This window comes from Dysidea avara, chromosome 6 (genome assembly GCF_963678975.1).
Source record: "Dysidea avara chromosome 6, odDysAvar1.4, whole genome shotgun sequence".
Lineage (NCBI taxonomy): Eukaryota > Metazoa > Porifera > Demospongiae > Dictyoceratida > Dysideidae > Dysidea > Dysidea avara.
In genome coordinates, this window is record NC_089277.1 from 24,954,867 (window position 1) to 24,980,403 (window position 25,537).

The window sequence follows — 25,537 nt, forward strand, 5'->3', positions numbered from 1 at the left end:
GTGCTTTAGCTGCTATTGTCAGTATTAGCCAGTTAGTGATGGCTGATGTTGACTATAGTAAATATGGTCTTATTCCTACTCTACCTGGCAAGTCATGTAGAGACATTTATGAAAAGAACCCAAGTAGTCATGGAAGAAATGGCTATTATGTTGTACTGACTGACAGACCAAGTTTTGTATACTGTGACATGACACTAGAATGTGGTGGAGAGAAAGGTTGGATGAGGATAGCTGATGTTAACCCTACCAAGGGAGGTTGTCCCAATGGTTGGAGGAAGATTACTACTCCTGTTGCTGCTTGTAGACGTCCCAATGATGATCCTGGTTGTTCCTCAGCTCATTTTTCCACTCACAATATTCTGTACAGTAGAGTATGTGGAATGGTGATAGGTATTCAGAAGGGAACTACTGATGGGTTTGTGCCTGGTGATGACCAATTTTCCATTGACCTTCCATACTTAGATGGTGTATCCATAACTTATGGCACTCCAAGGAAGCATATCTGGTCCTATGCAGCAGGTCTTAGTGATGATAAGATTGACAGTAAAAACTCTCATGGCAGTTGCCCTTGTTCTCAATACCGTGGTAGACTTCCTCTACCATTTGTTTATGATCATTACTACTGTGAATCAGGTGCTATTGGCGGCTTGCAGCATGGAACTTATTTTAAGAATGACCCTGTATGGGATGGCAAAGGTTGTGGTAGTAAGAACACTTGTTGTACCCAACCCAACCTGCCATGGTTCTTCCGTCAGTTACCATTAACCAATACTGAAGATATTGAGGCTAGGATCTGTTATAATCAGCCATTTGCTGATGAATCTGTTCTGGTGAAAGAAGCTCAGTTGTATGTGCAGTAGTTTTGTTGCAGGGACCAAACAACTATTCACTTCCTGTACACATAACCATTGTATTTTATATACATATGTATAGCCGTTCACCTTTTATGTACGCTTTAGATTGACAGATCTGTATGCTTTGTATAATCATCACAACACAAACACCAAGAATCTCACTATTTAGTGTAATACATAACTTCTGCAAAGAGATTGGGCTGTGTGCATTATACTTAATTTAAGAGGTAATCCCATTCATGGTGCTCAAACAAATCCACAGTTTGTGTTACAGCGCTACACTGTAACTGCTGGATATTTTTGTAGGATTGAAATTGCATTTCATGTGTTCTAATGTAGTATTCTTATACATCAGGTGTTTATGGTGAATGGAGTTGTCAAAATATGAAAAAGAAAGTAATGTAGGAGGAAATTTGTTCTTATATATGACTGTTGAAAATGTTGACACCAATTTTAGCCAGGGAATGGTTGTTAGAGCTATTTGTACTGGTTCTGGACACTACAAGGTCTTGTACGTATAAGCAGCTGTGGAGACCAAGTCACCTGTCTTAATAAAAATGTACAGAATCACCATGTTGTTATACAAACTTAAAGATAGTTTTCTGTGCCCACACGCTTAGTTCTCATATACCAGGTCACATTTTGTACTTACAGTATACATTTGTCTGCCTGTGTGCAAGTATGTATTTACTATGTATTTCAAATTGAATAAAAGTACATGCAGTATATAGGAGGCAGACATTTTGGACGTACTCCACAAAGTCAAACTCTTAGTGTAGTTTACTATGTGTAGTGGTATTACATACGTAGTGTCCTTGTTTCAGTGCAATGTATACAGTAGTGCTATTAGCAGCCACCACAGATAGTACCATTGTAATCTTTTGCAACATCTTGTTGATTCATTCAGTAAAGATTGCAGTTTCTTTGACTAACGTAGATGCTGTGTGTACTATATTCGAAGGTACCACGGTAGCTGATGATGGCGATAAAAATCATTTTAATTCTTGTAAGGAGGCTGTTTTACTGGGCATGACATGACAAATCCATTGAACTTTATTACGAGTCCATATATTAAAGTAAGAGGAAGTTGTGGCAATTTATGTGCATTTCAAAAAAAAATTACATGTTTTTGTATTCTTGAAATCAACAGTCTTTACTGCCTTCCCTTCACTCCAACACTAAAACTTATATATATATCATTCGAAAGTCTATTCATCAAGGATTCTGTTAAACATTATCCCATTTCCATACATTGTACTATGCAGAAATTAAGGTACGTATTTGTTCATTTCTGTAATACAAAGCCACTGTAGTGGTGTTTAGGGTCAAGGGGACTATAAACAACATCATTTTGCTAACACAACTTTCTTTGCTTTTGTTTCAATGAACGTGTATATACTATGTAGCTAGCTTAAATATTTAGACAATTGTTGTGTATTTAGAATTATATGTGTACTCTGCAGAGTTCTGTATGCATGCTAACTGGTTTACCAGTTTGGTCTATCTCTTAAAACTCTTGTAACCTTTTCTTTCATACATTGCAGCCTTGCTGCTATAGGGAAGCCATGTAGGACTATTTGATTTACACAAGTTTAAGGAAATTTTAAGTTTGATTAGGGATCATAGAAAAAAAAAGTAGGGAAACAAGGGAGGTAGCCTACACCTACCCAAGACCAAGACTGAATTAGGGATTAAATGTTCACTAGTATATCTGTAGGTGTAGGGGACCTCCCTTGTTTCCCTACTTTTTTTTTCTATGATCCCTAATCGAGCTTAAAATTTCTAATTTTTCCTTAAACTTGTTTGTTAACTTTTTTTGTAACATTACTATGACTGATGAACCCACGCATACTGCATCAAAAGAAAGGATGGTGCCAGAATTAATATTTTCGTCTGAACACGCACCCCAGCTATCAAAAACTGCTTTGAAAGTGCAGTTACCATTATGTTTCGCATGTTCAGCCCGTTACTCAGTGCCACTGACGAAAAACAGTAGAAGAAGTGCCTCTGCAACAATCCAGTCACCAGGAAAATACAACGATTCGTGCACCCCCAACTACCAATTGCTGCCTCATAAGTGCAGCGGCCAATTAACTTCACTTTCAGCCATGTTCAGCCCGTTACACAGCTTTACATATGAAGAACAGTGTTAGAATTGTCTCTGCAATCAGTCCAGTCACCACAGAAAATACGGACGATTCCCATTTACAAACACACTGTAGGGAAGTCATGCATTTCGCTACTGTGTATTGACACCTAGGACTGTCAGCAAAAACGAATGTGACACAAAAGAGGACAAAGGTAAGTCCATGATGCACGCATTGTACGTACTGTGGTATGCCAAAAGGCACATCTTGGAATGAAGGGATGTCGAACAGTGGAAAAATCAAGCCCATAGCCTTAGCCGTTATTGAGTTATGCTTGCCTGAAGGCTTCAGGATGGCAGTTAGTCAGTAGAAAATTCCATCAAATATATATTTTTTTAAATTTCATAACAATTTATTGGAAGCCTTTAGGATCGTACTGAAGGCACTTTTGGACTTGGTTATACCTAACCAATACTGCCAAGGTACCAGGATGGAGTTGTGAAGCTGGTTTTTGGGTGAATTTAAACCCAAATCTCCATGATCCCTAATATACAGTACTACTGTACTGTATGATATGTATACGATGTGTGTGTTTGATTAGTGTTTATAGCTGAGGTATAGAACAACTTTGAAGTGAATACATTATATGAGTATACGTAGCTAGGCTATCTGAGAGGATTATGAAGCTTTTCACCTGCAAGAGAGATGCCAAAGAAAGTTATGTATATTACCACAAACATTGAATCATGCGTATGTTCGTGCTTTAACTTCAAGCAGGGTCATGCAGTATTTGTTGCTAATTCATCAGTTCTAGAAACAGATGGATACTACAAAAATGTTATTTGGAAGGGTATATTTTATAGTTGTAACATGGGCACAAGTGATTTGCCTGATATGTATGCCCAAAGCCCAAGGGCTGCAGGCATAGGTATTAGGCAAATCACAAGTGCCCATGTTACAACTATTATGTAACTTTCCGTTCAGACTGATAGCCTTGATGCCAGTACAAGTATAGCCACTGGATTCGTTTTATATGCATGTGTGAAAGATTCGGTTATGCTTAGGCAACAAATAAAATTGTAGCTATGATTGTTATAATAAACAGATGAGTCCTACAGATATCACGGAAAAGTTAAGTAGGCCAAGTTACAAGTGTTTTAATGCTTTCGCGTTGTTTAAAGACTAATCACAATGTATACTAAAGACCTAAAGGGGTAAGCTTCATTATAGAGTGGTTAACTCATGCGTCTGTAATGTGGGCATGTCCACATTCGAAAACGTGCGAAACTTTTTTGTGAATGTACTGTAACACTGGTTCTCACCTTTAAGTCCAACTGGCAGAACGGTAAGAATATTGAAACATCTTCATTTGAGTGCTTCTTGTTTGTGGCAACACTTCAATTTGTGTAATCATCACAAGATCATTAATTTATTCCCACAATCGATTTGTATAAAACAAACAGAGGGTGGTACCACTACCTCATCCACATCAAGGCCTTGCTTGCTTTGATGAAAGTGGCTTGCTCTTTTAGAAGTGCAACCACTTTCCCGTGATGCATTTCAGTGTGCACCAGTGTACATTTAGATGTCTCCCTGTAAAGAGGTATACACTGCAAATGTATCCTCTGGAACTCCTTTGATCTGAGGTGTGAAAGTGTTACATCTGTAATTGCGTTGTGAAACTATTTGGGTAATTTGTCTATTATCTTATTGAATTATGCACTAATACTATAGATGCTACCATTGTCCATAACTTACAGTTAGTATTACAAAGATGGTAAACCACTAATACATACAGGTTGCTTCCCTGACTACTGCATTACTATCATAAATTAATTCCTGTACTGTAGTATACTGTTTGTATGATGCATTGGTTTTGTAATCAAGAAAGGGTATGGACAGTCCATTGTCTTTGCAGTGTAAGCAACAAGAAGAGTTTCCTGTATGAACTTGTTTGGTTCTCTGTTTATGAACTGTGAGGATTCTGTGCTCAGAATTGAAACTGGGTCGGTCCTGCTGACCTGTATTGCTGGACAAAATGTGACCTGGGTGACCTGACCTGGTTTCAACTCAGTTTCTGATGATTTAGTATAAAATACTGTTGGATGTTATTACTTTAGAAATTAAACATACTTTACTAGTGGATAGTTTTGCTAATAATCCATGGCTATCACTAGTTTCACTGTTATTGCTTCTGTTATTGCCATTGCTGTTATCTGTCAACCAGTGTTAAGTGCTATTGACTATAGCCAATATGGATTAGTTCCTACACGACCAGGAAAGTCATGTAGGGTCATTTAAAATTAAACCCAACCTCTCGTGGACAATCTGGCTACTATTACCTACTGACTGATCAACTCCTTCATGTGTACTGTGATATGGTACTGCAGTGTGGTGGAGAGAAAGGTTGGATGAGGATAGCTGATGTTAACCCTGCCAAGGAAACTGTCCTCATGGATGGCAGAGGATTACTACTCCTGTTCCTGCTTGCAGACCTCCCATCAGCTCTTTTGCCTGCTCACCATATTCCATACAGTAGAGCATGTGGAATGGTGATAGGAGAAGTAGAACTGATACCTGTGACTGTGTGCATTTTGACTTATAACTGGTGCTTCAATTTGGAGTTGTTCTTTATTCTGTTTGTTATTACTTGTAAGTATATCATGCTAAGATCATGTGTATGTGATTATGTGTTGTAAAGTTATACCTTTTGTTATTGACTGTGTAACTGGCAAGCCAACTAATTACTTAAGATACATAATTCAGTAGACAAATGGTTGTTATTCTGGGTGCCTCAATGGCCAATACTTTGTCTCAGTTACTTTATAGTGTAAGACATAGTGGCCTCAGCTGTAACCATTGTTGGTGTTTCATATTCAATGAAGGCTATTGACAGTGATGTAAACAACAAGAAGGAAGTGTTGATATTGTGATGTTTACCTGTTTACAAAAAAAATACCATGTTCTTCACCATATTGCCTACTTTATATTTAATTTAATGGAACACCTCCACTGTGGTATATGTACATAGTATCTACTGTACCTACAGTACTATACTAGTAGCTACGTACATACCTACCCTGTGTGGGTATATGCTTGAGTAATTTGCATTGTGTGTTATGTACATAAGATGCATACGCACGTACATGTCTATTAGTGGTCATTACAACACCCTCAATGTTTATGCATACAGTACAGCTCACATGTAATGTCACATGTACACACACTACGCGCGTGAGGTGTGCTTGAGTGACCCACGTCCATACAGCAAGGCTACAGCAAGGCTACAGTAATACTCCGCAATAGCAAACTGCACTCTAGAGCATCACGCAAGACGAGATCTAACAGGACTCACCTAATGGTCAATCGAAGTTTCAACTCTAGAAGCTAAGAACTTTTGAAGTTTACAGTGCTACAAAGTGGCAACAACAAAAAAATCAATTTGTACCGACAGCAACAATAAACTACAGGTACTTAATAAAATAATCATAACTTATGAATGCAGTCCTCTACCAAGATGTAAGTTACACCTTCGGATTCTCCATGAACAAGCAAATCCATTGCTTAGTAAGTTTTGTCTTCCAGGCTTTTATAACAATCAGGCCAAAGCGACGAAGGCGAAAATGTGAGAAATAAAGTGATAGTGAACCGCTTGTCCAATGCACGGCAGACTAACACTCATACCTTCCATCTCCTTAGGAGTACTGACACAAAACAAAGATTTTGGAACTCCTCTCTCTTTGGGGATCACAATGCTACCAAGGTTTTTGGTGTTATCACTTTACTTCATTGTAAAATAAGAACTTTGAAATTCACAGAATTTTTTTTTTCCAATTTTTAAATTTATTCCACCAATTATGTTCTGTGGGCCCTGGGTTTATTGCATTCTACCGGCTGTAAAATTATAGCTAGCTACTGTGGGCTTGCACGAACATATGAGATTCTTGCAGATCCGGTCACAAATGTTTATGTGGCTTAAGTGTTGTATGAATATACTAAACTCAGTGGCAAGCATTCTTATTTGTGGCGAGTTTCTCGCGTGGCTAGTGCTTATCCATGCGATATTCACAGGTCTTGTATAATACATTGCAAAAGAACGATCCTGTAAGAAGACACGAGCGTTACTTGCATTTGTATATTCACGACGTTACCTGTGAGCTGTACTGTATGTATGTAGAGTGTACTTATCATTTACATATGAACATTTTATTAAATGATAAAACTTAATGCTTGTTTAGCAAAAAATAAATAAAATCTCTTTTTAAATATATTTCAGCCTATGAAACTCATGTTTTGTACAAAAGTACCTACGTGTGTTTGAATTTGCTGGGCTGGGGTATGGGATAATTTTAAATACAGTACATCAAAACATTCACAAGCAGAAGTTCATATCTTGTGTACACAGGATTATACCTATCAGCTAGTGGTCTCCATTGACTAATACAGTAAACAGGAAGTAGTCTGTACATATTAGTAGGTGAATGAGTTGATATTCCCTGTGTGGTTGTTTATTGTTTTGAAATTATTATCTATAAATACCCAGCTGACTGTAAGGGACAGTTCAGTTATCCTGCACAGTATTTCATTTGTTAGTATCAATGGCAGATTTTCGTGTGATTCTCACTTTAGTTATTGCTACTGTCAGTAGCTTGGTGCTGGCCGATGATCAATATGGACGTGATCAAGAAAAACCTGGCAAGTCTTGCAGGGATATTTACCAGGTGAATCCAGCCTCTCATGACAAATCTGGTTACTACGTTATAATGACTAATAAACCTACCTTTGTATACTGTGACATGACACTAGAATGTGGTGGAGAGAAAGGTTGGATGAGAGTAGCTGATGTTAACCCTGCCAAGGGAGGTTGTCCCAATGGTTGGAGGAAGATCACTACTCCTGTTGCTGCTTGTAGACCTCCTAATGACTTCGCAGGTTGCTTCCCGGCTCATTTCCCTACTCACAATATTCCATACAGTAGAGTATGTGGAATGGTGATAGGTGTTCAGAAGGGAACTATGGATGGGTTCTATCCTGGTCGCAGCCAATTGTCCATCGATCAACCATACTTAGATGGCATCTCCATAACTTATGGTACTCCAAGGAAACACATCTGGTCCTATGGAGTAGGCCTTAGTGAGGATCAAGTACGTAGTGGGCATGAAATCCTCACCTGTCCTTGTTCAAAACGTCGTGGAGAATTTCCTCTACCATTTGTTCGTGATCATTACTACTGCGAATCAGGGACTACTGGTGGATTAGCACATGGAACTTATTTTACAGGTGACCCTTTATGGGACGGTAAAGGTTGTGGTAGTAAGAACACTTGTTGTGTGGACCCTGACTTGCCATGGTTCTTCCGTCAGTTACCATTAACTCATGGTGATGATATTGAGGCTAGGATCTGTTATGATCAGTCATTTGCTGATGAATCTGTATTAGTAAAAGAAGCTCGTTTTTACGTGCAATAAATTTAACATTGTACTGTAACTTTATATTAGTCCATTTGTCTTTTGAATGTATTACTACATGCATGCATGCAGCATTGAGTTATTGCACATATGTAATTTTGGTAATACTTTAGCTTGATCAACAGTAGTATATCTATTAACAGTACCATATGTCTGACAGCTGCACAATATGCAATGCTGATAAATTTTATGGTTTGATTTCTTTGTCTCCTTGTTAAATTGTAGTAGGAGAAAGACCGTTACAGTTTGTAGAACTGTTTATATACTTAGGTATGGATTTCACAAGCAATAGTTGAACACACCCATGAGCTTTTAAAAATACTCAGGCCTGCAGCCCTCAGGCTCTGTGCAAAGGATCCGCCTACACAATATGCTACGATATCGCATTAGCTTTCTTGATTCCATTCAGCCTTGCTTGCTTTGTATTTTATGTTTAACCTTGCAACCTGATTGTGTAATAATGTTTGTGTGCAAAGTTACCAATTAATTTCAAAGCAATAGTTTTTCAGACGAGGCAAAAACTGAATTTTCAAGCTGCTATATTTGAAGAGCACCTGTGTCTAAGTGAAGATGAGTTTTGAATAAATTGGAGGTTCATACATGTTTGCCAAATAATGATACTGATTTGTTTGATCTGTGTTGTAATTATTGCACATGTAATCTGAGAGCATTTTCAGTGCTACATGTGTACTAGAATAGGATACTCCATATTACTATGGCAATGACCATCTTCAAGATAACTACTGTGCAAGTAGATATATACATCTAAAGGAATTTCATATAGACTCATGCCTTAATTATGTGCAGATACATCTGCTAATGGAGACAGGTTGAATTAATTACAAGCAGAATGTCCTTTTATGCTTTTGGTGACTGCTCTTTTAGAGTATCTCGATCTCGTACACTCCTAATACTGATTCATACTGTATTTTAATTCCATTCTTGCATAATCTTTAACATAAGTTGGCTAATGACCAAAGAGAAGTATGATAGTTGCTGTACTTTAACAACTGGGCATTGCAAAATGGCACAGCCCCTTTTGCCTATTAATCAATTTTGTATTTTAATTGTCCATTAAATTATTATACAACCAAGTACTAAAGATAATACGAAATGTGATTAAATTACGTCATTAATAATGAATGAATTAATATGAATAAATAATGTTTGAGAAAACTACAAGGCCTAAGGCTTCGCACTCACTGGGAATAGAATCTATGTTATATGAAGAGACAAACGTATAATGGGTGGGTGATATCGTGGAGGTGATAGAAACGTATGACGATTCTATTTAACGCTGATCAAACAGTTAGCACATGACGCTTACTATTAATAGATAAGGCGGTTTCTAGACAAGCAAACTACTGTTCATTTGTGTTTGAAAGTGGGCAACAGCAACTCTTTCGATTGGAAGACGAGTGGTTGCTACTCCTGCTTAATGAACAACATGATTGGAAGTTGCTACTAATCACTGGAGGTTAGTTTGTGTTGGTTAAAACGCTTTGTTTCTTTAGTCTCGCGTAACTAGGCTACCTTCACTCGTGTATGGGATGGGAGAAAGCCTCAGCTGGCAGGCCATTGTGCGAAGAAGGTGCAGTTTCCAGCTGGTAAGTTTGTGTGATGATGCATAGCTCTCCACCTGAAGCCTTTTAGTGCCAGGAGTGCCCAGACTGATCACTGAGATGGGCCCTGAGATTCTGCCAAATTGCATCCCACATACTGAACGCTGATGGAGAGAACAAACAACATACACAAAATGTGCCCTTAGGCTGTTAATTGCTGTATGCATGGTTGTGCTTGCTATTAGCTGCTATTATTATATGTAGCTACAGTCTGCCGCCATTGACAATGCTCCACATACTTGTGCACACTGACATGTCCATGAAATTCTGGTATTGTATTTCAGCCGTATTTGTTCTCCAATGTATTTTTATTTTTTGGTCTTGCAGCGTATCCACGGACAGCATCACGTGATCATTTTAGTACAAATGATCCAGCTCATGTTCGATTCTCACAATTTAAAGTGCAATCTCACATCCTCACATCTCCATGGTCAGATAATTGCATACATCCGTTATGTTTATGTGCCAGTCAATTCCTCTAGAATTGTATTACTGTGCATCTTTTCTACCTGCACACATTGTGTTGGCCGTACAATGTTTACATGTCCCATTAGTAGGTTGTCCCGTTGGTAATTGTACTTGGTTGTATTTGCCCCGGGCCTAGCAATAATAATAATAATAATGATATGTATGGTACATGAAGAGATTTTGTGCGATTGCTGCATGGAAATTACTTTGCGAATACCGAATAAGTACATACATGCACACATCATATTAGGGATCAAAGTACTAGCCAGTCTAACAGCTGTCACAGTTGAATATGTGCATTAAACATACAGTATTGTTGGTGGTGAGATGGAAGAATTGCTCACAGAACTGAGTTTGAAATATGCAGCCTATTACAGTTTGAATATTGGAAGTTGTAAACTGAAAGATGTAACAGTGTGCAGTATCTATGTTATGGTCATGATGTGTATGTATGTGTATGGAGACAAGATGAATATCATCCAATGTTCAGTATTCTTCATGCATCATTCAAGTAATAATTGATGTAGTCCACCAGCTGTTTGGGATTATGTAGTTACATCCATTAACCTGTTCAGTGATTTGTAGTTGTTGTTAATTAAATTATTTTACTACAGTATTTTCAGTACGTAGTTTGATAGTTGAACCAGATCACCTGTTCATTATTATGATAGATGTAACAATTGGATATAGCTGCTTATGTCTTCACTAATTTCATCTCTACAGGGTATACTATGTACATATAAGGGAGTATTGTGTACCTATTTAGTGTGTGGTTGCTTATACTACCTGCATATGTACGTTTATAAATATAGCTCTTCTTGGCTACCTTGCCAGTTGCTATATACTGAGTGGCTTAAAGTGTTTTGTGGTACCTTTGATAACTTGTTAGTGTTGAGAAGTTCTAGGCAGTGACTGTTAACATGTATGAATTATTAACCATACTTGGTGTTGTCATTATCACTAGTGGAGTAGTGATGGCTGATACTGACTGTAACCAATATGGCTTTTCTACTACACAGCCTGGAAAGTCTTGTAGAGATATATACCAGCTAAACCCAGCCTCTCGTAATAATTCTGGTTATTACATTGTAAAGAGTGATGTTCACTTTGTATACTGTGACATGACACTAGAATGTGGTGGAGAGAAAGGTTGGATGAGGATAGCTGATGTTACCCTGCCAAGGGAGGTTGTCCCAATGGTTGGAGGAAGATTACTACTCCTGTTGCTGCTTGTAGACCTCCCAATGATGATCCTGGTTGTTTCTCAACTATTTTTTCCACTCACAATATCCCGTTCAGTAAAATATGTGGAATGGTGGTAGGTATTCAAAAGGGAACTACTGATGGGTTTGTGCCTGGTGATGACCAAATGTCCATAGATATTCCATACTTAGATGGTGTATCAATAACTTATGGTACTCCAAGAAAGCATATCTGGTCCTATGCAGCAGGTCTTAGTGAGGATGGGATTGACAGTAAAAACTCTCATGGCAGTTGCCCTTGTTCTCAATACCGTGGTAGACTTCCTTTATCATTTGTTTATGATCATTACTACTGTGAATCAGGTGCTATTGGTGGCTTGCAGCTTGGAACTTATTTTAAGGATGACCCTTTATGGGATGGTAAAGGTTGTGGGAGTAAGAACACTTGTTGTACCCAACCCAACCTGCCGTGGTTCTTCCGTCAGTTACCATTAACCAATAATGATGATATTGAGGCTAGGATCTGTTATAATCAACCATTTGGTGATGAATGTGTTCTGGTGAAAGAGGCTCAGTTGTACGTGCAGTAGTTTTGTTGCAGTTATACTGTCACAACCAAACTGCTAGACACTTTCTGCATGCATAACCATTGTACTTTATATATAAAATTGCACACCTTATATGTACACACTGTAGATTGACAGAACTCTATGTTTTGTAGAATCATTACAATCACAAACACCAAGAATCTGTTGTTTGTAGTATTAAGTACTATATAGAAGTGTTGCATGGAAAAATTGGGCCGTGTGTGTGCAAAACTTGTATGAGGAGTAAACCCATCCATTGTGCTCAAGCAAATCCACAGTTTGTGTTATAGCTCTACGGTGTTACTGTTGGATAGTTTTGTAAACTTGAAATTGCATTTCAGGCACTCTATCATAACATTCTTATATATCAGGTGTGTGTGTGGTGAATGGAATTGTCATGATATGTAGAAACAAGATGAAGTAATGTACATACACAGTGCTTGAAATAAGCAGACAAAAATGCTAGGACATAGTACCTAAACTAAACTATTTTTGATCAGACATTTGTAAAACTTGTTCAGACATTGAATATTTTTACCATGAAAAATTATTATATAAGTCTGATATGGATTTGTCTGAGTAAATTTTGTACTAAAGCATTCAAACTGAAGGAAATCTGTTCTTGTACATGACTGTTGAAGATGTTGACAACAATTCTGGCCATGGAGTTGTTGGTAGTGCTAAGATAATGAAGCTAGGATCTGCTACAATCAAGTGTTTTCAGATAAAAGTGTTTAGTGAAAACAGGCTCAGCTGTATGTCCAATGTACGTTGCAGATATCAGGACAGAATTATTAGCTTGAACTGCATAGGATCTGTACACACATGTTAAAGTATGTATGTACGTACGTACATATACACGGTGTGCAGTATGTATATCTCTTGTTCAATAATATTTATTACACATATAATGTTGTAGAGGTTAGTTCATATAATAGATTAACTGCTGAATCTACCAAACCATCACAGTTGAATATGAGCATGACTATTGTTGTTGGTGAGATGGAAGGACGGTATCATTGTACTACCCACAGGAATGATTTTGAAATATGCAGCCTATTAATTTTTGCCCTCTTGCAGTCATCCATGTACTAAGTTGATGTGGTTCACCAGCTATTTGAGGTTATGTACATCCATTAACCTGTTCAGTGATTTGTAGTTGTTAATTAGAGTTACATACTGTAGTTGTCACTACATAATTTGATATTTGGTTCACAATCACCTGTTCATTATTATAATAGCTGTAACAAAGGGATATACGTAGCTGCTTGTGGTATGTAAGTACTGTACACATCTAGGTATGTAAACACACTGATACGTACATATATAAATAAAACTCTTCTTGGCTACCTTGGCAGTTCATTGCTATACTTTGAGTGGCTTAAAATATTATATACTGTAGTAGCTTTGATAGTTTGTTAGTGTTGAGAAGTTCTAGGCAGTTACTGTTAACATGTATGAATTATTAACCATACTTGGTGTTGTCATTATCACTAGTGGAGTAGTGATGGCTGATACTGACTGTAACCAATATGGCTTTTCTACTACACAGCCTGGAAAGTCTTGTAGAGATATTTACCAGCTAAACCCAGCCTCTCGTAATAATTCTGGTTATTACATTGTAAAGAGTGATGTTCACTTTGTATACTGTGACATGACACTAGAATGTGGTGGAGAGAAAGGTTGGATGAGGATAGCTGATGTTAACCCTGCCAAGGAAGGTTGTCCCAATGGTTGGAGGAAGATTTACTACTCCTGTTGTTGCTTGTAGACCTCCTAGTGATAATGGTGGTTGTTTCTCAGCTTTCTTCCCCACCCATAAAGTTCCATACAGTAGAATATGTGGAATGACGATAGGTATTTAGAAGGGAACTCCTGATGGATTTGGACATGGCGTAAACCTACATTCCATTGATCAACCATACTTATATGGTGTCTCCATAACTTATGGTGTTCCAAGGAAGCACATCTGGTCCTATGGGGTAGGCGTTACTGAGAATCCAGAATATGGTTATCACAAGGTCTTAACTTGTCCTTGTTCAAAGGATCGTGGAACACTTCCTCTACCCTTTGTAAGTGACCATTATTACTGTGAATCAGGCTCTAGTGGTAGATTACAGGCTGCTACTTATTTTACAGGTGACCCTTTATGGGACGGTAAAGGTTGTGGGAATAAGAACACTTGTTGCACCCAACCCAACCTGCCGTGGTTTTTCCATCAGTTACCATTATCCAATACTGAAGATATTGAGGCTAGGATCTGTTACAATCAGCCATTTACTGATGAATCTGTTGTGGTGAAAGAAGCTCAGTTGTACGTGCAGTAGTTTTGTTACAGTTCCGTTGTTGTCAAGACTGAATTGCTAGGCACTTTGTTCTGCATACATGAACAGTGGACTTATTTACAGTAGGTTATTTCCACACCCTTTATGTACACATACCTTAGCTATGGCACATCTGTATGCTTTGTTGAATCATCACAAGTGCATACACCTGTATCCATTGTTGAACTTTTGAGTACAAAGTTTTTGTGTAGAAATCTTACTTTCAGTTTCTCAGCTGTATGTCATGTCAGGTCAAATTTTGTACTTACGTGCATGATGAGTAAGAGGTGTTACATCTGTGTGCAAGCTGTGCATTTCCCATGAAACTGAAGTACATATCCACATGTAAGATGTTCTGGGTATAAGTATGTTTGTATTCTACAAAATGTTTTCTTGGCATTATTATTCACAGCAAATGCATACGTACATACGTAGGTACTGTATCTTGCATCGATGGTTTACTTTATTTACATAGCAGCAGCTGCTAATGTGACCAAATCCTGTTATCATGAGTCGTTTACAAACTGTTGACAATCTGTCTCTATCAAAATAAGTTGGTACAAATGTTCTGGTGGTGCCATACGTATACAGAAACGTGCATACTGTATGCGCAAGCTCATACTTGTACACATGGTGTTTATACAGAATTGATAATCTATGATGAACAGTATTTTTTCTCACTACACATAGGTGCATGTACGTGTTTGTACACAAGTGTATCTGGTGTTGTGGATGTTGTTCTTAACCACTACAAATTCATTATTCCTTCTGGACTTTTAACAGGCTGATTGTCTATGTGCATATTTAGATCTAATTGTTGCGTTGTATCATATTATTTATTTTATAAAAACATTTGTCATGTGAAAGTGGAAACAAAAATGGCCAACTGATAAAGCTTATTGCCAATGTGTAGGTTGGATTTTACAGCACAATGCTTCTTTATAGCGTTGCTGAATCTTTCAACTAAAGTGATCGAAACACGCATAAGTTAGGCTAAGTTGTCAACAATGAATAATATGCTACCTTGAGTTAAAAGATTCAAAGCAAGTGGTTTACTTTTTATTCTATAAGTGTAGGATGTTGTCAGGATAAAAGTCATATGATGGGGTATGTGGTAGTTGTAGTATGCTTTTCAGGATGTAGTGGCTCTATTGGGGCCACAACAAGCAGTCATGGAGCCACTCCGGTCTGATAGTATAATGCTGCATACGTTATCTGATAGTTGCAGGTGTAGCTTTCCAAACCTATTATACCGTATAGTGGAAAATTTTCAAAAGGTTAAAATATAAAAAAAAAAATTTGAAAAGAGCAAGTGTTTTCAAAATTAATTGTTTTAGTTAATCAGCAACATAAATAACAATAATTTACACCTTGGAGGTGATAATCAAAGTAAAAAATACCATAATTTGCTTCTTCTTTTTTTTCATTGTAAAATTAATTTCATATGTAAGTGCTTGTACAAAAAATTTTTACACAAAAAATTTTTTTTGCATAAGATCGAACTACTCTAATAGAGCAGTCATTCATGTAAATCATACGAAAATATTTTTACACAGAATTTTTATCATGAAAAATTTTTGCATAAAAATAAAGTGAATTACGGTATAACACTCCTACAATAAAGGGTAGCATACTATGTATAATTATGGGAAGTCGACTCTTGACCAGATGTGCTTTCTTATACATTAACATTCAACATACTGTTCAACATGTAGCCTGTCTTTGTAAGAAGCTTAGTATATGTATATTGCTGCAAATATCTTGCTGATGAATATAGAAATATTATTGCAAAACACATTTTTGCTCACTAATGACCCTCAAGAGTGCAAATGTATTGTCAATTAAATGAATAAGATATCCATTATCAGTAAAGCCATATAGGTGAGCTCAATGAAAGTGTACACATACCTATTGAAAATATCTGTACTCTGTAAATATCATCACGTCGTGACCAGGTCTAGCCTGTGACTTCACATTTCTAATCTATTGTGTGTTTTGCTATCAATGGTTAGGGTATAGTTAGGATCAATTTCAACTTTGTTTTTTATTTGTACATCCTGAATAGTATGTAGTTCCACGAGCAGTTTTGTGGTGTTTGTAGTTCATCACTAGTGTTGTTGTTGTTGCCTCTTTACCATTGTTAATGGCAATTACCACTTAACCACACAACCAGGCTACTTATGTAAACAACATTATTGTGGTTTAGTGTAGGTGTGTCAATTGATGTAATCTTTTGTGTACTCTGTGGACTTTTTAAGTAAAACAAAGGAAGTGTTTACCGAAGTTACAGTACAGGCTAGTGCAGGCTGTTGTCAGGTTTAAAATGGCGATTAGTTGTTTGTATGCTTTAGCTGCTATTGTCAGTATTAACCAGTTAGTGATGGCTGATGTTGACTATAGTCAGTATGGTCTTATTCCTACTCTACCTGGTAAGTCATGTAGAGATATTTATGAAAGGAACCCAAAGTGTCATGGAAGAGATGGCTATTATGTTGTACTGACTGACAGACCAAGTTTTGTATACTGTGACATGACACTAGAATGTGGTGGAGAGAAAGGTTGGATGAGGATAGCTGATGTTAACCCTGCCAAGGGAGGTTGTCCCAATGGTTGGAGAAGGATTACTACTCCTGTTGCTGCTTGTAGACCTCCTAATGACTTTGCTGGTTGCTTCCCGGCTCATTTCCCTACTCACAATATTCCCTACAGTAGAGTATGTGGAATGGTGATAGGTATTCAGAAGGGAACTATGGATGCTTTTGGATTTGCTGCTGGTGTGAAGCTTTCCATTGATCAACCATACTTGGATGGCATCTCCATAACTTATGGTACTCCGAGGAAGCACATCTGGTCCTATGGAGTAGGCGTTACTGAAGACCAACTAGTCAATGAACACAAACGCTACACCTGTCCTTGTTCTAAACATCGTGGAACATTTCCTCTACCATTTGTTCGTGATCATTACTACTGTGAATCAGGCACTACTGGTGGATTACAGTGGGGAACTTATTTTACAGGTGACCCTTTATGGGATGGCAAAGGCTGTGGTACTCAGAACACTTGTTGTGTGGACCCTAACCTACCGTGGTTCTTCCGTCAGTTGCCATTAACTAATGGTGAAGATATTGAGGCTAGGATCTGTTATGATCAATCATTTGCTGATGAATCTGTTTTAGTAAAAGAAGCTCGTTTGTACGTGCAGTAAACTGAACATTGTACTGTAACTTTATATTAGTCCAGTAATAGTTGCTTAGCCTTCTAAATGTGTTACTACATGCATGCATGCAACATTCAGTTATTGCACATGTGCAGGGGTTAATCTAGGGGGGGCACAGGCTTCCGCCGAGTTAGCCATTGCCCCCCCTAATTTTATACTTAAAGCCTTGAGAAATGGAAAGGTTTAATTGATCCTAAAGTTGTATAATCCAATGGTCAGTATTCAATGGCATCACAGTAAAATTTCACCAAAATTGAGTATATTTATACTTAAATTTTCAAAATTTTCCTGGGGGAGCATGCCCCCAGACCCCCCTAGAATTCGAAGCGACTTACTTCGTCCCCTCTAGGTTTATATTCTGGGTTGAGCCCTGATGTGCATACTCTGTGCATTGTTGGTAATGTTTTAAAGTGCTGTAACAGTACCATATGTCTGACATCTGCATGATAACAATGCACTGTAAATGCCATGGTTAAATTTCCTTGTTGTGGTTACTAAACAGTAATGGTAAAATGCCATTGTGGTTGGACACACTCTTTGTTAGTATGATTAATTATAGCGTCACTGGTAACTGAAGAAATTGCTAATAACTGCTTATGTATGTACATGGGTAATGTCAATGTGTGTGTGTGTTGTAGTATAGTACTGTAGTCTTCAATGTTTTTGTATTTACTACATGGGCCACCTGCCAATACAATTTATACTGCTAGAACTGTTTAGCAGAAATGTTGCAATGTAACAATGAACATTTGGACTGGTCCCTCGGACGTATGAGATGTTTTCTGTCTATCCAATACCTTACATGTAAATAGATAATGCTATCATATGTTGTCTTGTGACATTGGCCGCTATACATAGGTGAACAGGTGACAAGGTCCCAAGTATTTTACCATACACATGTATACATTGTGGTCTGTATATGGCAGTCACCTGTCTAATGTGTATAGCGGCCAGTCAAGTATTCACTGATGAATCATTGTATACATATTCAATTTTGCCTTCTTCTTTGTAATATATTGTAACTAGTCTTTAACCATCTAACCAGGTTGTATAAACAACGTTATTGTGGTTAGCAGAGTTGTGTCTGCTTATGTGTGGCCTTAGTATGTAGATTGAATAGTTCGCAGTAAGGTGTGAAATAGTTTAATTGACCTACGTGTACTGTATAAGGAAGCTGTTATTATGTGTTTAAATTAATTAATATTTGTTTACTGATATGCTACATATCGCTACGCATCGTGACTATTGAAAATTGCTTAAATGGCTAGTAGTTTGTTGTATGTTTTAGCTGGTATTGCCAGTATTAGCCAGTTAGTTATTGCTGATAATGTTAACTATAGTAAGTGTGGTCTTAGTCCTGATCTACCTGATAAATCATGTAGAGGTATTTATGAAAAAACCCAAGCTGTCATGGAGTAGATGGCTATTACATTGTACTGACTGACAGACCAAGTATTGTATACTGTGACATGACACTAGAATGTGGTGGAGAGAAAGGTTGGATGAGGATAGCTGATGTTAACCCTGCCAAGGGAGAGTGTCCCAATGGTTGGAGGAAGATTACTACTCCTGTTGCTGCTTGTAGAGCTCCTAATGATAATGCTGGTTGTTTCTCAACTTATTTCCCTACTCACAATATTCCATACAATAGAGTATGTGGGATGGTGATAGGTATTCAGAAGGGAACTCCTGATGGGTTTGTGCCTGGACCCCACTATCCCTCCATAGATCTTCCATACTTGGATGGTGTCTCCAGAACTTGCGGTGATCCAAGGAAGCATGTCTGGTCCTATGGAGCTGGTCTTAGTGAACACTATTCTCCAGTTACCTATACTTGTCCTTGTTCACAACATCATGGACAACTTCCTCTACCATTTATTTCAGAGCATTACTATTGTGAAGCAGGCACTACTGGTAGATTACAGTTTGGACATTATTTTACACGTGACCCTTTATGGGACGGTAAAGATTGTGGAAGTAAGAACACTTGTTGTGTGGACCCTGACCTACCATGGTTCTTCCGTCAGTTACCATTAACTCATGGTGATGATATTGAGGCTAGGATCTGTTATGATCAACAATATTCAGATGAATCTGTTTTAGTAAAAGAAGCTCGTTTTTACGTGCAGTAAACTGGACAATGTAGCTTTGTATTTGTCCAGTAATAGTTGCTTAGCCTTCACTACTGTACATGCATGCAACGTTGAGTTATTGTACATGTGCATACACTGTGTAATATGGTAATAGAGTTTAACTTCATGAACATTACTGTAACAGTACCATGTGTTTGACATCTGCATTACATGTATAACAATTCACTGGTAAATTTCAATGATGATGCTGATCGCTTCTCAACTCATTTCCTAACTCATAATATTCCATATAGTAGAGTTTGTGGAAAGTTGATAGGTATTCAGAGGGGAGCTCCTGATGGGTTTGTGCCTGGTTATGACTACCATTCCATCGATGGCACATAACCTAGATGGCATCTCCCTAACTTATGGTACTCCCAGGAAGCATATTTGGTCATTTGCATTGTCTCCATCTGAATATAGTGGACGTTACAGTTGTCCTTGCTCCAGTCATCATGGAACACGTCCTCTACCATTTGTTCGTGAACATTACTACTGTGACTCGGGGAGTATTGAAAGAGTTGCATATGAAGATTATTATACAGATGACCCTTTATGGGATGGTAAAGGCTGTAGCAGTGTGGATACTTGTTATGGGGACCATATGGTTCTTCCGTCAAATTCCAATGAAAACTACTTATGACATTGCGATGAGGATCTGTTGTGATCAGAACTTTGGTAATAAAGGTGTTATGGTTAGAGACTGAACTTTATGTCCAGTAGTAACAACACAGGCTTTCAGTTTGTTTGATATGCATAATAGATTTGTCTTTTAGACTGTAGAAACCACACAAATACATTATATAGAAATTTGCAAGATGGCTAGTGCACTGATTGATGCTAAACTATAGTTTGAAGGCAACATTACTGATATCATTTCTATTTTTGCTGCCACATGCAGTTTCCCTTGTATTAGCACGATGTGTCTTAGGTAATAATACAGTATGTGCTTATCAATGGTAGTGTATCAGTACCAGGTGTCTTATTAAATGGCGTGATGAACAATGCGCTGGTAAATTTTATGGTTAGATTTCCGTATTTCATATTATTATAATTGGGAAATGTAAGCAGTAGCACGAGTCTTGTAGAAATCCTTGTTATAGTTATTTCCTCATTTCTGTGTCTTGGTTACTGACATGTTAGTGTGACTGTACATGTTCACATGTACTTAGCACCATCAAGATGAATGGGTGCGTTCACCTGGATGTACATTTTTTGATAATTTAGTGGGGAACCTACTGTCTAGTAAGGTTGCCTATCTAAACTGGCCATTGTAAAACCTCCTGAATGTGAGTAGTGGGAATAGGATGAGGATTAAAAGTGAAAACGGAAATGACCAACTGATAAAGCTTTTTACAAGTTGGCATTCCTGGATCTTCCCACTACAATGATCAAAACACTCTGATGGAGCAGTTTACATTAAAATACTCTAATAAAATAATCAATAATATTACTGTGAATTTGATGGAGTGACTGGCATAGGTTAGGCTAAGTTGTTAACACTAAAAACCATACTACCTTAAAACCATGAACATTTAAAAGATTCAAATCAAGTGGTTTACTTTATATTCTGTAAGTATATGAAGTCTCAGCCTGAATGAAATGAGAGCAAATATGTAGCTAGGCTACATAGAAGAGCTATAAAACTTATTGTGGCTTAGGCCATTCAGATTATGGCAAAGCAACACACAGTCAATATCATTGTTGGATGAACAAGCAAGTAGAAAATGGGTAACCTTCTCACAATTAAAAATAAAATAGTCAGATTACTAATAGGATTGGTAAGTAGATATCTTTACATGGCTTTCCAGGTTGGAAGAAACAAGACCAGTTTCACTACCACCAACAACAAAGTGCTGTAAAGCCTTAATAAATAAATAAGTAAAAAACAATACTTCACTAACACTTCAACAATTACATAAATGAATCACAATTCTGTAAAATGGTACAAACATACTAATGTTTTTATCAGAAACAGCATCTTTATGAGTCACTGCTGTTGATCATATGCAGTAGGAACAAGTCAAATATGCATGTTCTGTGTCTGTCTCAGGTATTGGACAACAACATCTAGTGAACAAATTGTACGTAGTAAATAATGACTGGAGAAAGAACGGATATTTATTTCAGTGATGAAAGTCATTCATAGTTGCTTCTAGAACTAATAATGATCATGTCTGCTACAGTGCATTTACTTTCTTCTACAGAATTTCATTCTAGAATACGTGCACGTATGTACGTACGGTATGTTGAATGTTAATGTATGTATAAGAAAACACACTGATCCTATGTAGCTGGGAAGAGTTGATTTCTAAGCAATTGTGTGTAGTAGGTGTGTATAGTAGGCTACCCCTTGTTCATGATCATTACAACTATTATTTTGGGAATCCTAAATTGAAGTTTGTAATAATCATAAGATAAGGCATCGTGGAACTCTTCCAACCAATACTGAAGATATTGGGCTAGGATCTGTAATGATCAATATCTGTTCTGGTCAAAGAGACTCAATTGTTTGTACAGTAATTTGCTGCACTCCTGTTCCAATACTGAAATACTGGACACTGTCTGCAAATATAACGCTGTAGTGTACTTTTGTAGGTTTATTTGCACCAGTATATTTTGCTGGTGTTGTGTGCACACCCTCTATGTACAAGTGTATTAAACAAAAGTACTTCATCGCATTTACCCTGTACGTATACAGAGATTGTATCTTTGAATTCACTGAGATCTGGATCAGTACGCAAGTTCCAGTCAATAAGCACCTGGTGATTTATCCTATGGTAATAAAGCATTTGTAGATGTAAGAAATGGAGATGAATAGGTTGTTGAAGAACTGCGTCACTGTTGTATAGAGCTGTCCAGTGTCAACCTACATGTATACACACGAGTCACACAGCTACAGTACACATGTGTACTAACTGTTATCACACGTGAATTGCTAAGCGACATGCGTGCTCATCTTCTGTATCCAGACACAAATATATGAAGTTGTATTTGAGCAGTACTGTAGCCACATGTAGCCCATGTTTGTATGCACTCAAGCTTAATATATGCATATCGCTGCAAATATTTTACTAATGGATATAGAAAACTTATTACAAACATAGCACTTTTTATGCCCTTCAAGAGTGAAAGTTTAGTATCAATTAAGCAAACAAGATATCTATCGTCAGGGAAACCATAGGCAAACTTAACAAAAGTGGATACGTACCTGCCAATTTAAAACACACCTGTACCATGTGACTAGGTCAAGCCTGTAACATAAATGTATATTTACGTTTATATTCCATTATGGGATCTAGTACTTATGGTTAGGATCAGTTTCAGCTTTGTTTTCCATATGTACATCCTTTTTAGTTCCATGAGCAGTTTTGTAGTGTTTATAATTAATCATTGGCTATTATTGCCACCAGTCAATGGCAATTGCCTAAAATTAACAATAATCTTTAACCACACAACCAGGCTAAGTATGTAACCAACGTTATTGTGTTTAGTGTGCGTGTGTCATTTTATGTGAGCTTTTATTCTGTGGTGAGATGTCGAAACTGAAATTAAGAAATTTGTAATTGCATTGAAACTGAATATTATAATTTGTTATTATTACACTTTACTTACCAAATTGTATGGACTTTTTGTATAAAACATATCAACTGTTTACTGAAGTTACATTATAGGCTGGCACAGGCTGTTGTGAACAATTCAGTGGCTTTGTCAGCTGAAATGGCTATTAGTTGGTTGTGTGTTTTAGCTGCTATTGCCAGTATTAACCAGCTAGTGATGGCTGATGTTGACTATAGTAAGTATGGTCTTATTCCTACTCTACCTGGAAAGTCATGTAGAGACATTTATGAAACGAACCCAAGTAGTCATGGAAAAAATGCCTACTATGTTGTACAGACTGACAGACCAAGTTTTGTATACTGTGACATGACACTGTCATGTGGTGGAGAAAAAGGTTGGATGAGGATAGCTGATGTTAACCCTGCCAAGGGAAGTTGTCCCAATGGTTGGAGGAAGATTACTACTCCTGTTGTTGCTTGTAGATCTCCCAATGATAATGGCGGTTGTTTCTCAGCTCATTTCCCCACCCTTAAGATTCCATACAGTAGAGTTTGTGGAAAGTTGATAGGTATTCAGAAGGGAACTCCTGATGGGTTTGTGCCTGGTAATAGTTACCGTTCCATCGATGACACATACCTAGATGGCATCTCCCTAACTTATGGTGGTTATCCCAGGAAGCATGTTTGGTCATTTGCAGGGTCTCCAGCTGAAAATAATGGACGTCACAGTTGTCCTTGTTCTAAAGATCGTGGAACACTTCCTTTACTGTGAATCAGGGAATTCTGGTTCATCTCAAACTGGAACTTATTTCACACGTGACCCTTTATGGGACGGCAAGGGTTGTGGCCGTGACAGTACATGTTGTGTGGACCCTAGCCTGCCATGGTTCTTCCGTCAATTTCCAATGGAAACTACTGATAACGTTGAAATGAGGATCTGTTGTGATCAGCATTTTAATGATGAGGGGCGTTATGGTTAAAGAGACCAAACTTTATGTCCAGTAATAATAACACAGGCTTTTAGTTTGTTTGATGTAATAGTTTAGTCCTTTTAGACTGTAGAAAACACACACACATACATTGTGTAAGATTGACAATGTACTGATTGATGCTATACTGTAGTTTGAAGGCAGTGTTATTGATGTCATTTTTATTTTGCTGCCACATGTAGTTTTGCATTCTCAAGATGTGTCTTTGGTAACAATAGTTGATGGTAGTAGTATACTTGTATACCAGTTGTTGTATTCAATAGCATGCACTGGTAAATTTTATTGTTAGATTTCCTTATTAGATTTCCTTATTAGATTTCCTTATTTCTTGTTGGAAAATGTAAACAGTAGCACGAGAAATTCGCTAATAGATGTCCTTGTTTGTATTTCCTCAATTCTGTATCCTGGTTACTGATGTGGTAGTGTGTGAATTATTGTGAACTGTTTATGTGGAGTATTCCAATGGAAATTCTATTTATTAGTGTGACTATACTTGCATGTATACTTGCATGTATACGTTATGTTCACACGTAGTTAACAATAACTATAACTTATAGATTTTGAAAACCTTACATAGTAAGTAGTAGTGTTATAGTAATAGCCAATATGAAATTTCGATGTAGTAACCATAATAATATATTCAACCATCTCAAAGAATCCTGGACAAGTACCAGGCCACATTAAAGGAGCCCTCAACCACATCAAAGGAATTTAACTTAAAAAGTAAATTTAGCAGCTTAAAACTACTTTAAAGGTAACTTCAAAGGCTCAAAACTACTTTAAAAAGTACCTTCAAAGGCTAAACGGCTATTTTGAAGTGTAACATAAGTTGCAACACTGGAAGCTGTGCGTTACCCTGATATGTATGCACTCGTCCTCAGGCATCATGCGTACATAATAGGCAATGCACTCCTAGCAGTGTTACAACTAGCACATGTCCACTAGTGGTCATTATAATGTAAGTTAATTAGAATAATTAAACGAGGTTAATAGATTTCCGGTGTGGGCACCATGGTTGTAATAATTA

At 37.4% G+C, this 25,537-nt stretch overlaps 2 protein-coding genes across 3 annotated transcripts in view; both read left to right on the forward strand.

Annotated features, from left to right (window-relative positions):
• Positions 1 to 25,537, forward strand: part of LOC136258462 (phosphatidylinositol 4-kinase alpha-like) — a 103,529-nt gene that overhangs the window by 36,306 nt on the left and 41,686 nt on the right. The gene's annotated exons all lie outside the window — the stretch shown is intronic.
• Positions 9,653 to 12,337, forward strand: LOC136258347 (uncharacterized). The gene is made up of 6 exons (XM_066051664.1): positions 9,653 to 9,656; positions 9,746 to 9,886; positions 10,359 to 10,461; positions 10,811 to 10,948; positions 11,464 to 11,608; positions 11,671 to 12,337. Exons 1-6 carry the CDS (start codon positions 9,653 to 9,655, stop codon positions 12,289 to 12,291), a joined length of 1,152 nt encoding a protein of 383 aa, XP_065907736.1. The 3' UTR covers positions 12,292 to 12,337.